Here is a 16,966-nt window from a genome sequence, read left to right as displayed (position 1 = left end):
AACATCTGGCTTTCCATAGCACTCACCCATGTCTCCTGCAACCGTGTGCACGCCTGCCGCTCAGTGCATTTATCTTTGTTGAAAATTACCACCCCTGGCCTCAATCTCGCAAACTACGTATTTGCTTTGATAGACCTGGTGGAAAAACCCCACACGTCTGACATCTCCATCTGCGAGAACACACTGAGGTTATTGGACCTGTTCCCAGGATGTGTTTACTCTTGTCTACATGATAGATTAGATGTAATTTTCTTTTTTAAACAGCTCAGTGCAATTAAGAGGTCTCTGATGATGATCTTAGGTACAGTTCAGGTAGAGAATAAATCCTGTCGGTAAATCCTACCACCCTGGACCGAATTCAGACACAGCTGAGGGAGCAGAGTGGTCAGCGCCCCCAGCATCATCCTGTCTGGTCCCAGCTTTCCCACCTTTCCCATTGGCCCAGCGGGATGCCAGAGTGCCTCTCGGGCAAGCCCTTCCGACTGGGACAACAGCTGCTAAGGGCAAATCTCTGCCAGTTTCTCCTGCAATTTGAAGAAGTGGGTCAAGAAGTATATGATGACCCACTAGCCTGTCATTTCCTCTCTCCAGACGATAAGCTCTCTGGTGGCAGCGTCACTGTCTCATTCACCTTCTTCTTCATTCTGAGCATCTGACCACTCAGAAACACACATTTGTTATCGGACTGGGTAGACGGACACAAACAATGTGTGGCTCCAACATCATCCAAACTGCTTTCCTAATTGTTTTTTTTACAACTAAGCTCTAAAATGAGGAGGAAAAAAACCCATTTCCTGAGGCAACTGATCTGCTTTTAGGTTAATCTCCCTAAAATTTTGTGCCGGCGGCGGATGGCAAAGGTTCTCCAAAGCAAGAGACAGGAGATGATACAGACGAGAGGGAGGAAGTCTTGGAGTGATGGTTTAGAAAACGCATTTTGCTATCTTAAGAGGACGCTGCCGAATGTATACAGAGGCACCACTACCATCACTCCATGCTTCGCTAATAGGAGACCCTAAGTTTCTTTAAGGACTTGTTCAAATCCACAAGTATTCACTAGATGCTGAGGGGAAGCAGTGGGGTGAGTGCCCAGACACGAGACAAATGTGCCCTGGAAAGGAGCCTGTCATTTGAGGACAAAGAACAAGAGCCCCGCAAGCCTGGCGTGAAGAGCCAGTAGCTGTCTGGTGACTTCTGAGGCCCCCAAAGTCTCCACTCACCAGCACAGTGTCCCACGAGGCTGAGGAACTGCTCTTCCCGGCAGCCGGTCCTGCAGTTCCCGCCGCTGAGAGAGACGTGAGGGTGACAGGAGATGCAGTCGGACTCCAGCGGCCCACGGCACTGCCTGCAGGTGGGGTGACATTCTAGCAGGAAAACGACAACAGGGTTGGAATTAGCAGTTCAGCATGCAAACACGTGAAGTATTTGACGTGCTCCGCCAGTTACGCTAGGAGCAGACCCCAAACTCTCATCATCTTCTGAAGATTCCTGGGCGACCCTGGCACATGCGGGGACCTGACCAAGAGACTGCATTTCTGAGTCGATGAGAATCCCACCCATGAGCGTAACACACAGCCTAGAACCGTGAATATCTGCATAATCGGCCACACGTTCCAGAGGGACCAGTACGACCATCCCCGTCTGTGCGAATAAGGAGGCACAAAGCAGAAACATGCGTGGTGAGACTCCCCATCCTGAAATGCCACAATTCAAAGAGAGAGCAGGGCAGGGAGAAGAGCTGCTTCTCAGCAGTTCCTGGCGGAGAAGTGGGGAGCCACGCGCAGCAGGTGACACCGAAGCTTCTCGCTGCAGTCGGATGCAGCCAGGCTGTCCCTTTCCGCTACAGCTTGGATGCCGGTTTCATCAGCAATACTTAATCAAGACACAAGGAACCTCCTCTTGCTGGAGGTTATCACGAGCTCTGTCTGAAGTTGAATTCCTTAGACAAAATTCTGTCAAGCTATGTCTTCCCCAGAAGAACCACCAAATGGACAAGAGGTACGGCACAGGAAGAACCAAGCGAGTCACCGTAAGGTGTAGGCAATGAAGACGAGGGTGGCAAGGAATCGAAGCAGGCTGCAGCTGTGGCTGCGTTTGGGCTGCCAAGGCAGCAGCAGGAGCAACACATGGAAGGAGACTGAAGGGTTCCCTGCCAAGGACAAGGAGGTCTAAGCATGTCTGATTCCAGGAGGATGGGCGGGGAGGGCCTGGAGCTGGGGAGAGCTTGCTGGAACTGAAGAAATCCCTCCTGGCACACAGCTGGTGGAAAGCAAAGGCACAGATTCCGAGTAAAGTCAACTGCCTCTCACTTCTGGCAAGAGGCCAAGAGAAGATAAGGAGTTATACCAAAAAAAAAGCAAGCGAGAAAACGAACTGCCGATTAGAAGGATAGCAGTATCACCCCTCCTACATTCCTGAGGCTCTGAACTTTGAAAACGTCTATCCAAAAGATAACTAGCATTCTCAGGATGATTTCCACTACCCAGGTCTTCCTCCCTACCAGAATATTTCCAGTGACCTGGGTTCCCTGCTGCTCACGGAACCATCCACCCGCTGCCTTCAGGCAGACAGAGGCACGGGCAGAGAAAAGGTAGAGCCACTCGGACTTTCCTCCCCCAAACAATTTTACACCCAGGAGAACCAACTGGGCTAGGATGAAAGCACCAGCTTTCAGGGACAACCCTAAGGACAGAGAAACCAGGAACATTCCCCCACTGAGCTTGACAGAGTGTTTAAAGTCAAGCAATTCACCAGGGGCCTACGCAGATTAAAAGGCACTTGGCAAAAGGAAAAAAAAAGTCCAGAATAAAAATAATATTGATCTTCAATCATCTAAATTTGTACTCGCTCTAAATTTCCTCTTTGGAATTTAAGGCTACACAAATCTAACAAATGTTAATTTATTTTTAAAATATTTTATAAATTTACTGCGTGTTTTCTGACTCCAGAAATACAAGTAATACAATTTCATCCCAATAAGCTTTTTCCTATCAGCTGGCCTAACAGTCTCTTTTTAGAAATAAAATAGGAATCATGATAGAATGTGTTCTGTCTTTTATCCCCTGTAGATACAAAAAACCACCATGCTACAATAAGGTGCTTAAACTTTAGTATTTTGTCAATTCCAATAAAATCCTGTACTAATCTCAACTAGTAATTTCCAGAATCCCTGTCACTGAAATATAAAGGTGCTCTTAAAAATATACTGGACTGAACGTCGAAGAAGGAAGTAAATACCTCTCTCCACTTTTGCTCTTTTCTGCTGCCGCCAGGGGCAGGAGGGCTGAGAAGTGCCCAGAGTCTCCTGTGCCAGATGCCTGATCCTGTCCAAATCACCAGCACCTGTGGCAGGTGGTCTCTACGATGAAGACCATCACATGTGTCCCTCGCTGGACGGATAAGCCATCTCCCCTCTGGGAGATGGAGTCTATTCCTTCACCGCCTCAGATCTGGGCTGTCCTGCTTTGACCAACGGAAGACAGCAGCAGTTGACAGGGAGACTTTGGAGGTTCAGTCACAAGAAACTTGCCGCGTCTGCTTAGGTCTCTTGGAACACTCAGTCTGGGGGAAGACAGCTAACATGTAAGAAGTCACGGGCGAGGCCCGGTGGCTCACGTGTGTAATTCCAGTGCCTTGGGAGGTGCGAAGGGAAGATCGCTTGAGGCCAGGAGTGTGAGAACATATAAGAAGTCTGACTAGTGCGATCGCCACACTGTGAGGAAGCCCAATCAGCCACAGAAGAGGCCTCGCAGAGTAAGAGATGCTTGACCAAGGCAGGTGTCAGGCGTGTTGGTGAAATCCACCCCAACCCCTTACAGGACCCTAAGAAAAAACTGCCCAGCTGAGCCCAGCAACCCCCAGAGCTGTGAAAGATAACCAAATTTTAATCCACAACTCTGGTTAGTTTATGAGATAACCAGAGCAGTACCTCACTGACAGAGATTAAGTAAAAGATGTCTCTTGTGTCCCTGAGTGTCTCAATTCCCAAATTCCAAATCCTTCCTCCACTTCTTACGTGCAAAGGAATGGAATAGTATGTAGCCATGAAAATTACACACACACACACACACACACACACGTTTGTGCATAAAATTTTTCATGACAGAAGGGATTGTTTATGGCTTAATGTTTGGGAAAGATGAATATAAAAAGTGTAGCTCTCACGTGTTTTACACATGCTGTTTATGCAACAGCACAGGCAAGAGGTGGACCAAAAAGGAACATATCATCGGGTTTAGAGTGTTGCTTTGGAAATGTGGAATTACCAGTGATCCCCCCCAAATCCCCCTTTTTATCTATTTTGAACTTTTAAACCTTATACAATGAGCACGTAATCCTTGAACGATCAGAAACATAAATTTTTAGACCTTAAAAAGAGCCACAGCAACAGAGAGTTGCACCAAACTGCGTTCTGGTTCTTACAGGACACAAAGGTCATTGTTTAGTCCACGAGGAGGGTCACCGAGTCAGACCATGGTCTTCCAGGCGAGAGAAAACCAACCTCAGGTTCATTCAAATGTTACAGTCTCGGGAGTAGAGCTGGTTCCATCTCTCGACTTCATCGCCGCCTCCTTACTGGAAGCACAAAATCCTACTTGTTCCCCTCACTCTAGACCTTGGCCCCCGCAGGCCCTGGTGTGACAGGGTTTCTAATGACAGTGTCCGGCTGCGCATGAAGACGACGCATGGCACAGGGAATGCGTAACAGCATGTCGCACGCTCACCCGCGCTACCATCGGCACGTCGCACGCTCACCCGCACGGCCACCAGCACGTCGCTCGCTCACCTGTGCAGCCGCCTTCCTGGTTAAAGTAGCCGTCCGGACACTGGGAGAGGCACCGCCCGTCCAGCAGCACACGGGAAGGGCCGCAGGCCGTACAGTTATTCGGACTCTTCCCTGCGCACCTGACGCAGGACTGGTGGCAAGCTGGGAGAAAGACAAAGCAGAGGGGACAGTCAGGAAAGCTCACGTGGCACAGGCAGTAGCTCTGTCTCTCCTGTCAACACTCCTGGGCTGGGACACGTTCTGCACGTTCACTTGGCTTTTCCAAGTATGGGGAACGCATCTCCCACGCTTCTCTCTAAAGGCAACCCCCCTGCAAAGCAAGCATTTGCAGAACCCAGATTAAGTAAAGCACAGATGCTGGACATAAACATTTGCAGAGTCACACGTTTCCTCCTACCCGAGCTCCCATTTTCAGAGCATGTCACACAAAGCACAGGAAGCCACAAAACGGGTCTCCCTCCCTTGGGACAGCTTCTCCACTGTCACTGTCACTAGATACCCGGCTGCTTATCAGGCTGCTCAGATGAAAGAGAAAAGGTGGCGGAAGCCTTATCGATTCCACAAAGGTTATGCGGTGCCTACTTTGTGGTGGAGACTGACATGCACACAGGAGAAGAACTGTGGAACATTCTGAGCTGCAACAAGCAAGTGCAATGCAATGAAGGGGGACAGCGTACGGCACAGAGAGTAAGAGCATCACATCACAGCTCCGTGTGACCTTGGCTGAGTTAGGCAGGTTTTCAAACCTCCTGCTTCCTCAATTACAAAACACAGATACAAGCAGCACACATTGCATGGGGTGTTTGGACGCCAACTGGGTTGATGCACGTAAAGTTCTTGGGATAGTGCTGGATGCGCAGTCAAGGCTCACTAAGTCTTAGCTATGATCATAACGTTAAGTGCTAAGTTTGAAGCACCCGCAGTGCAAAGACAGTAAAGAAAGCAAAGACAGAGAACATCTCTTCTGCTTGCCATCATCGGACCTTTAACGGTAAAGGAGATATTTGCCTCATTTCCCAAGAGTGGCCACTGTCTCAATCATGCCTTTTATTTTCCCTATTTCTGATTCTTTGACATCTGAGACACTGCTGACCATGGAGAGATGCCCCTCCCAGGGCTAGGTTCCTAGAGGAAGTAGATGGTTAGCCGGGGAGGATGCCCTCACATGCACATCAACCAGTCCAGACCCTCCCCACCCCACCTCCCTTAGTATATCCTCTGACACTCCTGCCACTGCTCTCCAGGGCCACAGCCTCTATGCCTCACGGACCACTGTGATGACCAGCCAACCCTACAGGGACAGCCCCCATGCCTCACGGACCACTGCGATGACCAGCCAACCCTATAGAGGCAGCCCCGTGCCTCACGGACCACTGCAATGACCAGCCAACCCTACAGAGACAGCCCCTGTGCCTCACGGACCACTGGGATGACCAGCCAACCCTAAAGCTGCTGACTCTGCCTCACCCGTTTCTTCCCATAGAAACCACAGTGAGGCTCTGCCCACGTTTCCCCCTCACTCCTCTGCCTCCCTTGCGACTCCGAACGTCAGGGTGTGCCCTTTACTCTCGGGAGCTATGAGCAGCAAACTCTGTTTTCAGTGGCAATACTCTCCTGATCTGCTGGCCTTGCCACTCCTGAATCATAAAACCTACACTTTAAAACAACCAGCCGTTTACCTCCAATTATTCATTCATTCATTACTGAGCCTCAAGGAGGTCCAGGTGCTGGGGACTCAATGCTGAGCAAGACAAAGACCTGGTTCTTCCCCACGCAGATGAGCCCATGCGTTTTAGGCCACCTAAACGTCTGTCCACCAGCCAAGACCCACCAGACTGCAGAGCACCCCTCCGAGCTTCCTCCATCACAGACCCAGAAGACTGACAGGCCAGGAGGCTTGGAGGAACCAGATGTGATTTTCCACCATTGAGATCTCCACTTCCACCAACCCCTAATAAAATGTAACATACCATCTTTGATATACATGGGGCTATTCCACCAACCCCTAATAAAATGTAACATACCATCTTTACTATATATGGGGCTAACATTCAGCGAGTATGTCCTGGTACATCAGTACCGGTTGTCATAATCTTAAGCTACCTCCACGCAGGTTGGCACATGGCTGCTGCCCTAAGCCTTCCAGTTCTCTGCTGCACCCTGCCCCCCTCCTAACCCAGGAAGTAAAGGTTTAACACCTGCACCAGGAAGCCCCGGGACCTGCTCCTGAGCCGAGGCCAACGCCCATTCTCGTTAGGCGGTGCCCTCGCCTTACTGGTTGATGGATATTTTGTTCATCATCCCTGGATCCACTGTAGCTTTATATCTATTCAAGAGTATTTTTTACTACATGAAAAAGAGAACCTAGAGCCCATATTTTTAATTAATTTCCTTTTTCTTACAATTAAATTTTATTTTTTTAGATTGCCTTATAAATAGCTTTATTAGCACAAGTCATAGGAATTTTTTCCCAAATATTTTCAAAGTCTCTTAAAGTGGAATAGGTAAACTGATGTTTGAGAATGTATTATAGAAGAAGGGTATGTATTAGCCCCTTATTGAAGAAGTCTGTAACACAAAATGAAATGGCACATAATGGAAAGTCAGGGGTGATATTTAAAAAAAAAAAGAAAACAACTAAATTACATTGTCAACACAAAGCTTTCCAGGATAATCTGGGGGAAACATCTGGAAGCAACACACTATTTTCTACATACCTATGACAATGATACCATTATGTCTGTGTTGGGCTGTACAAGATTGATAAAATCCCAGCTCTTCTCGTTATACCTCCGTGACATGGTTTGGTGTTTGCCCCTCCGGATCTGACGCTGAAATGCGATCTCCAGTGTTGGAGGTGGGGCCCAGTGGGAGGGTCTGGGTCACGGGGTGGACCCCTCAGCAGTGGCTTGGTGCTCTCCTCGCTGTAATGAGTGAGTCTGGGTCACAGGAGAGCTGGCTGTTTAGAGCCTGGCACCCTGACCCCTTGCTCCTTCTCTCGCCAGGTGACAGTCCTGTTCCCCCTTCACTTCTGCTCTGATCGGAAGCTTCCTGCAGCCCTCACCAGAGACGACGCTGGCTCCTGTACAGTCTGCAGGACCGTGAGCCAAATAAACCTCTTTTCTTTATAAATTACCCAGTCTCAGGTATTCCTTTATAGCAACGCTTAACAGACTAATACACTCCCTAATAAATAGGAAATCAAAGGGTATCATTGTGGAATTCAAGACGGGAGAAAGATCAATCAATGTATTATGAGCATAAATATATTTTCATTTGGTCACAAAGCCAATACAATGGCCTAGCTCAATGTGAATAAAGCTCATTATTAAATTACATAAAGCAGAAAAGCAAAGGGACAAACAAACGGAAAGGTTGGTAGGCCAAGAAGTCCAGGAGAAGTCCCTTTGCCACACACTCAATTTTAGAAATAGCCCCACTGAACGTCACCATGGCGGCTTCGGGACCCCCTCACTGCAGATGTTTAAGAATTAAATAGATGAAGAACCAGTTAGTTGCCGTGGGCACAGAGGGAAGAGGACATGCTGGGCGATGATCCTCTCAAAGCACGTTTTCTCCATAACACTCTGTTTCTGTAAGTGCAGGTATTAGCATCTGTGTCTTTCTTAAAAATCTCATGAAACTTCAGTTCTATGCTGGTTTTGGAAATGTCTACACTACTCCAGTGAGTTTTATGAGGCTTAATCATTCTTTGGAAGCTGATTTCACAGCAGGAGTTCTGTCTGAAGTCTAAGATCCTTCAAGGAAGACTAACTCCATTACAGAGCCTATATGGGAGACACCCGAAAGTTGTATGAATAATTCCTCCAGGTAATACTACATTTTCCAAGACTGGCTTTCTGGCTGATGGCTAAGTACGTATATTTCTGAAAAAGCACGAGTGAGCTGCTTCAGCCCTGCAAGTCCCTTATGTGGTTGAAAGTCCAGTCAACCTGACTCCAGCCCAAACTGTACCCATGACAATTAAAAATATCAATTTTTGCTCATCCTATTTTCTATTCAAATTTCAAACAACCGATACTGCCATTTCTCTTTTCTTTTTAACGATACAAAAAAGTGGCATAACATCCCTACTTTCACGCCATATACAATTTCCTACATTTTCATGTTAAAAACAAATGTTGAGATGGACTTCTCTAAAAAATAAGGTATAGATACCAAAATATTCTAGTACAGCAGGGAGGAAAATTGAAATGAGCGAAGTCGATCAGAATCAACCTCCCCCTTTCCTTCACCCTCCTGTTCTTTATTCTCATTCCTTTTTTTGTCTTCCTTTCTTTTTTAACATCTCCCGTCTCCCACCCAAACTAGACTGGAAAATCTTTAGGAGTAAAAATCCCATCTTTTTTCATCCCTGTGGACTCCTGCAGTACCTGTCACAGTTCCTGTCCTCGGCATGTCATAAGCTCTCAATAAACGAATTTCCACTGACTAAATGGGCGGGTGGGTGGGTGGAGGGAAACGCCAGCATCACACTCATCTAGTTCTTCTCTCTTTGATCATTTCTTCCAGCCTCTTTCTCTGAACGCCACATAAATATTGGAGCTTCCCAAAACTCTGCCCTTGGCCCTTCCTCTTCTCACTCCTCACTTCCAAAATACTCCTCCTTATCCACTTCTAAGCTCAGTCCGTCTTCACTTCATGTAAATGGCGGACAGTGTCCCAAACTGCACTCTTTATCGACCCCCAGCCCCACCTCCCACTCCCCTGCTGGTATTTGTTTCCACTCCCCCACCTCACTCAGAAGCCCCACCACTCACCACGTCACTCGGGCCGACAACCGTGAGTCATCCTAAACTTCTACTTTTCCATCCCCACAGCACATTCAGGCCCTGTTGACTTGACATCCTAAATCTCTGTCGAATCCATCCCAACTTCCCCATCCCCGTGACCCCTTAGTCCGGACCTTCGACACCATGCGTGATGTGGATCAGCGCGGCAGCCTCCTAACCAGCCCACCCGCTTCTCCCCACTTATCTGCCACACAATCACCAGACTTTATCATCCTTATAAAATGCAAACTGACCAAATCATTCCGCTACTCAGAATCTCTTCATGGTTCACCAATGCCGACAGGGTAAATGCTAAACTCCTTAGCACGGCACATAAAGCACTTTACGACGTGACCCACGCACACCCCACGGCCCCAGCATCACTCCTCACAATTCTCCTTTTTGGACTTTACACTGCAGGAATATTGAACACGTTGCTCTTCTCCAAATACGCCATTCCTCTGCACTGGCTGTCTCCTTGGTCTAGAATGCCCCTTCCCACCTTCGCCACCTGGTGAGCTCTCACTAATCCTTCAAAAGCTTAATCATGTACAGTTTTCCCTCCACAAACCTTTTCTCACTGCTCTCTCCCAGACAGAGCCAGTCTCCTTTGTGCTGTCTCTATACCTTGTGCCTCCTGCCGTTCCAGCCCGCATCACACGCTCTTTTAATTACTTGTTGAGGTGTCAGTCTCCCCGACTTGATCCTGCTTTCCTTACAGCGTGGTCTCTGGCTTTTTCATCTTTCCATCCCCAAAGCCTGGCACACTCCCGCTATAAAAGCAAGGAGGGGAAAGTGAAGAAGACTGAACGTTACCAGAAGGCATTTGTAGAGTGCATGTCAGGACTCTACGGACTACATTAAAGAGCACGGCTTAATACAGATTCCATGTGTTTGATTCAATTAACGTAAGGGTGTTCCAACTCCGTAAATGGCAACATACTCTTAAACTGTACAGGCAGATTCCTGCCCATTTATTTCTTTAATTAAAAGTCTTTGCCTTGAGGCCCTTGGTAAGTCTTAGCAACCACGGAATGCATCAAAATACACACAGCACACTTTTTTCTCCCCGTTCACCTAAACCAAGCTAATAAACTGACCAAAAGAACTGATAAATTTTTTTGTTGTTGTTAAAAATTGATACAAAACCTGGAAGCAATTTTGTTCTGTACAGTAAGACCCAGCCCAAGGAGGAAAGCTGTCTTCCAGACTGAAAAAGGTTTGGAAAAATGTAGCTCCTGAAATTCCCCTGACGATTACCTGACCGCAGCTCCGTCACCAAGCTAAGCACAAGGAAAGGCAGGGATGGGGCTGCTGGAATGTCTGTTACCTCTACTTTCTTTTTTAAAACACGGTGTTTCTTCTGAGATAATAAATTCGATAATATGTAAGCAAAACTCATTATTGTCATACTGGGTTCATTTTTAAAATAAAACTTGTAATTTCTTCAGAATTGTACCATCTTGAATCTTCTGCAGAACTGTGTGGAAATTGAGAGAATCCATCATTAATTTGTCATGGAATCAGGGCAATTACGTGGCTAATCTAATCATCCGGACACGTTCACACCCAGGCATGGCCACCACTGCCAGAGTGTTCAATGGTGATCAAGCTGCATCGTTAATTGGTTGGCCTGGCCTGAAGTTAAACTGCAAAGCTCCAGTGTGGCACAAGGGACCCGGGCTTGGAAAAAAGAAAATAATTTCTGAGCAACTATGTATTAGAACCCAGGATCTCCCATTGCTCAATCAGCCTTCAGTTGGTTCCTTCTAAGTATCACTTTCTTCATCTATAAAAGGGGAGTAAATTTATGCAAAATCGCAGGACTTTCAATAAAGTTCTTGGTCGTAAGGAATTTTTAAAGTATAAAGTGATACACATACACACATGTGCGTGTGTGCGTTATACATAAATGACTACTATAAGAATCTCTGCCATAAGATTAAAAGTAGTTATCTCAAAGCGGAAAGTTTATAGGTAGTGTTGCCAGATGAATGAGACACTAAGTTAAATCTGAATTTCAGATAAACAATAAATAATATTTTAGTATATCTCATGTAATATTGGGGACATGCTTATAATAAAAAAATTATTCATTTTTTTAATTTACTAAATCGTAAATTTTTATTTGCTAAATCTAGGAAACCTAGTAATAGATGTTTTTCTCTTTTTTTTTCTTTGTTTACATTTTCTAAAGTTTCTGTAGTATGTAAAATGCATGCAACGAGAAAAAACAAAAGTTCGGAATTTTTTTTGTTAAACTGCTTAAGAGAGAAAGAAGTACACTGGTGCTAAAGTGATATGCTCATCCTTCTTTGATCACAAGCCTTGCTTACCCAAACTATGGCCCACGGACCAGGAACACCAGCCTCCCCTAGAAGCATGTTATACATGTAGCAACTCAGACCTCGCTCCAGTCCCACTAAATCTGAATCTGCATTTTAACGAGATTCCCAGGAGATTCCTACGAGAAGCTCTGTTCTACAGAGACCTCAACTAAAAGCTACGTCTTGGAAATAATTGAATCGTTTACACGTTAAAAAAAAAAAAAAAAAATTCCTTCCGTTGGAGTGGAAGGAGAATCTGAAACTGAGTTGAGTAATGTGGCCTGATCCCAGGAAAGGCCACCAAGAGACAAAGAGCTCCGGGTCCTCTGTCCTGGCCGTCCAGGCCTGGGCAGCCACATGGGCTGTCACTGAACGACTCAGGAGGAACCGGGCACATGGGTCGCTGTGAGATTGGTGCCCTTGGAGCCGTGCGACACAGCAAGCCCCGCCCAGCTCTACCCTGGAGACCTCGTCTGGGCTCACACTGACCCACAGAGGCAGGGAAACCACTGGAGGAAGACTGATGAAAAAGGGATGCTTTTTTGATGTTTTGAAGGGCTTGGGCTCTTATTCATTTGTTGATAATTTGTTTTATGTGGTGGAGGGCTAGTGGGATGGATGTTTCCTGGGTTTGGGTTTGTTTGTTTTTTAGAAACTTGAGCCTGTCGGTGCTAGGGAGCACTTCGTTAAACAGATGAGATCAACTCTGGGTGAAATTAGTAAAATCCCTCTTTTAGCCATTTCTAAATGTTACTATTTAATAAACATGCACAATTTTGGCTGGCTACTGAAAATGCCTCCCAATTACCTTTTACAATTAGTAACACGCCTTCTTTCTTATCAGCAATTCTAGCCACGCTTTGGAAACACAGAGGCCGTGTGAAAAAGAAACGTAATGTCGAAGCTCCGCCTTCTGAAGTGCCCAGTTCATTTCTGAAAATGAACCAAAAACGCAGGACAAACACATGCAGGTGGCCGTACCCATCTCGCCGGAGCTCAGCCGATTCCTCCTTCTCCCCCGTTACCTGGCCCTGGGCTTTATAGCCCAGTCCCCCATAGCCCAGTCCCCCATCCAAGAGGGTACCACGGGTTTTGTTGCTGCAGTTTTTTTTTCATTTATTATCTGTTTCTCTCACTAGAATATAGGTCTAGAGAACAGGAATGTTCATCTGACTCAGTCACCAGTATAGCTCTGGTGGGTACCTACAGATGCCCAGCACCCAGGAGACACTCAGTAAACGTCCGCAGAAGGAATGAATAAAAACAGACTGTCCTCCAGCTTCCAATGAGCGGTGTTCTCTTCGATCACTGTTAATTTTATATATATTTTTGTCCTCCAATTGCAGACTTGGATTTTCATCAAATATCTTCGGTATCGTTGCTTCATCTTCCACTAGATTAACTCCTGGGTTTGTCATGTTGCTCAGAGTAAAAACTTTCATGATAACTTCTGACACCACTTCAGCCTCTAAGTAAATTGCTTCTTCCTGTAACGCATCTGCCTCTTGCTCTCATTAGCAGCTGTAATATTCTAATCACTCTTTGCTGCAATCTCGAAGAAAGGAAGGGGGAGAGTTCCAGAAAACAGTTGTGTTTCTCTCCCTTATAGAAATGCATTTGAGATGGCAGGTGCTACAAAAGAAACCGCCTCGTAGCGCGCGCGCGCGCGCGCGCACACACACACACACACACGACATACAAATATCCAACCTTTTTAAATGTTCTGCAGGGAGGCAAGGGTATTTCTGGGAAGACATGGGAAGAATCTAACGCAATCCCATAGGACTCCCAGGCCTGATACAGACACAACACTTCAGCAGAACTGAAAGTGGAACAGATTGTGGGAAGGCGGAAAGGTTTCCAGAGATACGGGATGAGTGACAGGAAATACGTCAATCAACACACCTGATGCTCAGCTAAGGCTGGAAACAATCGGCAGTTGTGCTCGGTCTCCCACTGGAATCGTGGGCAACTCAATTAACCTCGTTCTGCCGAATTCTCCTCACTTGTAAATTGAGAACCACCACCTAGCTGGTGGAGACTGCATGGGGGTTTCTAATCAACATGAGTAGACAGCTCTGTGTGTGGTACTAATACTGTGTGAACGAGCATAAAATCGCGGGGCTATGAGGGACCCGAGCGGTCAACCCAGTCCTTTCCCACGGGACCGCAATTAAGCCACTCGAGGAGGATTCGATTCTAAGCTTTTTTAAAGATGCCTGTATAAAGGAATCCTAGGAAACTTTCTTTTGTCAAGGATATTCTCTTAAATTTAGGATGCCCCAACCCTGCAGCATTAGCCCGCTGTGCTTCTCCCTCAGCAGCTGTCCCACCCGGAGCAGGTGGCCGTACCCTTCTGAGAAGTGACGCGGCAGCGTGAGGGCCACGAGGATGGATATGGGATACTGGACTTGGGTTCCCATCGGACTTGGCTCTGCTGACTACCTGGCTTCAGTCCTTATAGTCTCAACTTTCTCCTAGAAAACTGCTACCTTGCTGACCCCGAGGCTGTATCAGGACTAAGTGTGCAAAGCCAGCCAGGCACTTGTCCCGCAGTGGGCACCAAATAAATGGCCACATTGTTTTCTGGGTTGAAGAACCCTGGTCACTCTAATTTTCATTTTTTACAATTCTGACTTTAAAAATGTTAACCATTTTTGTTTCTCTCTTCTGACCCCACTCCAAATTCCCCATTTTTTAATTTTTAATACAGTGCTCAAAATGGTAAGCAGCAACTAACTGCACACTGAGAATTCTAAGATTTTTGTCTTGTTTTCTCCTTGGATCACGGGGTCTGGGGGAAATCAAGCCATCAGAACACAGTGAGGAATTTCCCATGGGCTTATTCTCTAGCTTCTCTGCTTTCAACCTGTGCGTCACGAAGACCAAAGGTCTCACTTAGCATCTCTCTGAATTCTTGGAAAGGCCAGTGTTCCTGGAGGTCTGATACCTCTGTGGGTTCCACTAAAACCTCAGGGCACACAGTCCAAGGCTGTGGAAAACTATGCAGATTCGTTTCAGAGATTTCAACAAATCAAAAATCACTTCTGTAACAACGTGGGCCAAAAATGAAAAATGAAAGAGAAAGAGAGACAGATAAAAAGTTACGCTTTCTCCTTTTTTCCCCCTTGTACGTTCCCCACATCTAGCAGGGCTAGATGCTGTAATTAATTCCCTTAGGGGATTTACTTGCCAGAAAGTAGAAGGAGCTGGAGGAAGCTTGTCTGGTAAACCTAAACCCACTGAAGCGATCTGAGAAGCAATTAAACAGACAGCAGAAAACACTCCCGCCCCACCCGGAGTCTGCGGGTCCCTCAGGAAGGAGCAGCCTCACCCTCGCTAGGACACCTGGACGCAGCCAGACTGCAGTGGGAGGGGGCTGCGTGGTGTGTGCCCCAGGACGGCAGTGGGGCTCTAGCGTTAACAAAGACTCCCACGTTCCATGAGCCACTGTGAAAACAGAGCCGCAGGGGTTTACGTGGCCACAGAGAGTGTGGGCAATGCCTGCGTGGGCAGAAACCAGGATGTCTGAAGAGGTGTGACCCTTTCCCCCATTTCTGGGCACTCTGTGAACCCCCTGGAGCCTGCCAGGGACCAGGGGATCACCCCTCCATGTTCCCGAACACCTCAGCCTATGTACCGAGCTTCATACCTGTTGAGTAGGGGGCTTTACAATTTATCAGCCACTGTTACACTCCTAACTTTTGACCCTGGCAGAAAGCCACGTGAAAGACAAAGTGTCCTAATGCCGTGAAAGCAAAGGCTCAGAGAGGGGAAGTGGCGCTGGGTCCCTGTATTCCAATCCGCCTACTTCCTTCTGCACCATACCAACCTCAAAATCCAGCATTTCCACGTGAGGGTGGAAATTGGACCACTTTAGTAAGAGAGCTTATAGGATACAAATTTTCTTTTGTTTTTTAAGCAATGTCAGATGCAATATGACACAGAATTGAATTTGCAGCATGCTTATAGTTATGTTGCAAAAATAAACACTCAAAGTCATGAATAGGAAAAAAGACTCAGATATTAGAGCAGAATGGTAAAGGCCACTGGGCTCAGGTGGTGGGTGGATTATTTTTCTACTTTACTTTCAAAATTTCCTTTAAGGAACTATGTTTACAATAAAAAATATAAGATTAATGAATCATTTCCTTTTCCACATAGCTTCAGAGTCAAACAAGCCACCCAGCAGCAAGGCAGCTCCCTGTCGGAGCAGAGAGGGGCCTCCCCTACCTCCCGGGAATCTATGCCCTTCCCTCTCGTCTCCTCATCCACCCGCGGATGACCTGGCCATGGAGCCGCAGTGTTCAGGACGTCAGCAACTCTCTGCAGATGACAAGCCAAGGCAATGGCAGGAATCACTTCTAAATTTTGACACAAGTCCAGATTTTGCCCTGCAGAGACCAATTCATATTCACAGCAGCAAATGAGAAGAAATAATAAATGAAATTCTACAATGAGCTCTGGGTCTTTCTCAGCGAACCATACTGGTCTCTGAAAGAATTTCTGTCTGGAACTGCTGAGAGTGTAACTCTGGGGAGGAACTAGTTCTTCAAGGCCGTGTGTTATTCACTAAGGGTGGGGGGACACTGGTGGGGGCCCCTGCTCTGCACGACGGTAGCCTGCTTCAGCCACAGCATCCTGGGACCCTCTCACGGGAAACACAGGTCTTCCTGGCTTTGGCCTCGTCTCACAGGCTCTCCCGAGAGGTGATCCCAGAGCCCACCTGACATTTTCTCAGACCGTGCTCACTCACCTGCACACAGCCCAGTGCTCTCCAGGTAAAACTGGGCTGCACACTGGGAGAGACACGCTCCAGAGGGAGCCCCTGCCCCGGACAGCTGCTGGACTTGCAGCCCCTGCTCGGGCTTCCTACACGCGGTGCAGTGCGAGGGCTCAGGACCCACGCAGGCCAGGCAGGAGGAATGGCAGGCTGCCAAGGAAATGAAACGCAGAATCAACTGGAGGACCAAGTGTATGCTGTGAACATACGAGTCCCTCATCAAGCCGAACCCCGTTCACCAAATGCAGCCTTTCAGCATATTATTCTGCTAGTGCTC

The 16,966-nt window shown here is 47.1% G+C and overlaps 1 protein-coding gene across 1 annotated transcript in view; it reads right to left on the bottom strand.

Moving 5' to 3' along the window:
* FRAS1 (Fraser extracellular matrix complex subunit 1) overlaps positions 1 to 16,966 on the bottom strand; it is a 208,114-nt gene that overhangs the window by 164,450 nt on the left and 26,698 nt on the right. Inside the window, 3 exon segments of the mRNA XM_012653893.1 lie at positions 1,221 to 1,364; positions 4,787 to 4,927; positions 16,663 to 16,839. Of these exon segments, the coding sequence (XP_012509347.1) occupies positions 1,221 to 1,364; positions 4,787 to 4,927; positions 16,663 to 16,839 (462 nt within the window).

Source organism: Propithecus coquereli, unplaced genomic scaffold, assembly GCF_000956105.1.
Source record: "Propithecus coquereli isolate 6110/MARCELLA unplaced genomic scaffold, Pcoq_1.0 Scaffold433, whole genome shotgun sequence".
Classification (NCBI taxonomy): Eukaryota; Metazoa; Chordata; class Mammalia; order Primates; family Indriidae; genus Propithecus; species Propithecus coquereli.
This window is presented reverse-complemented; position numbering and strand designations above follow the sequence as displayed.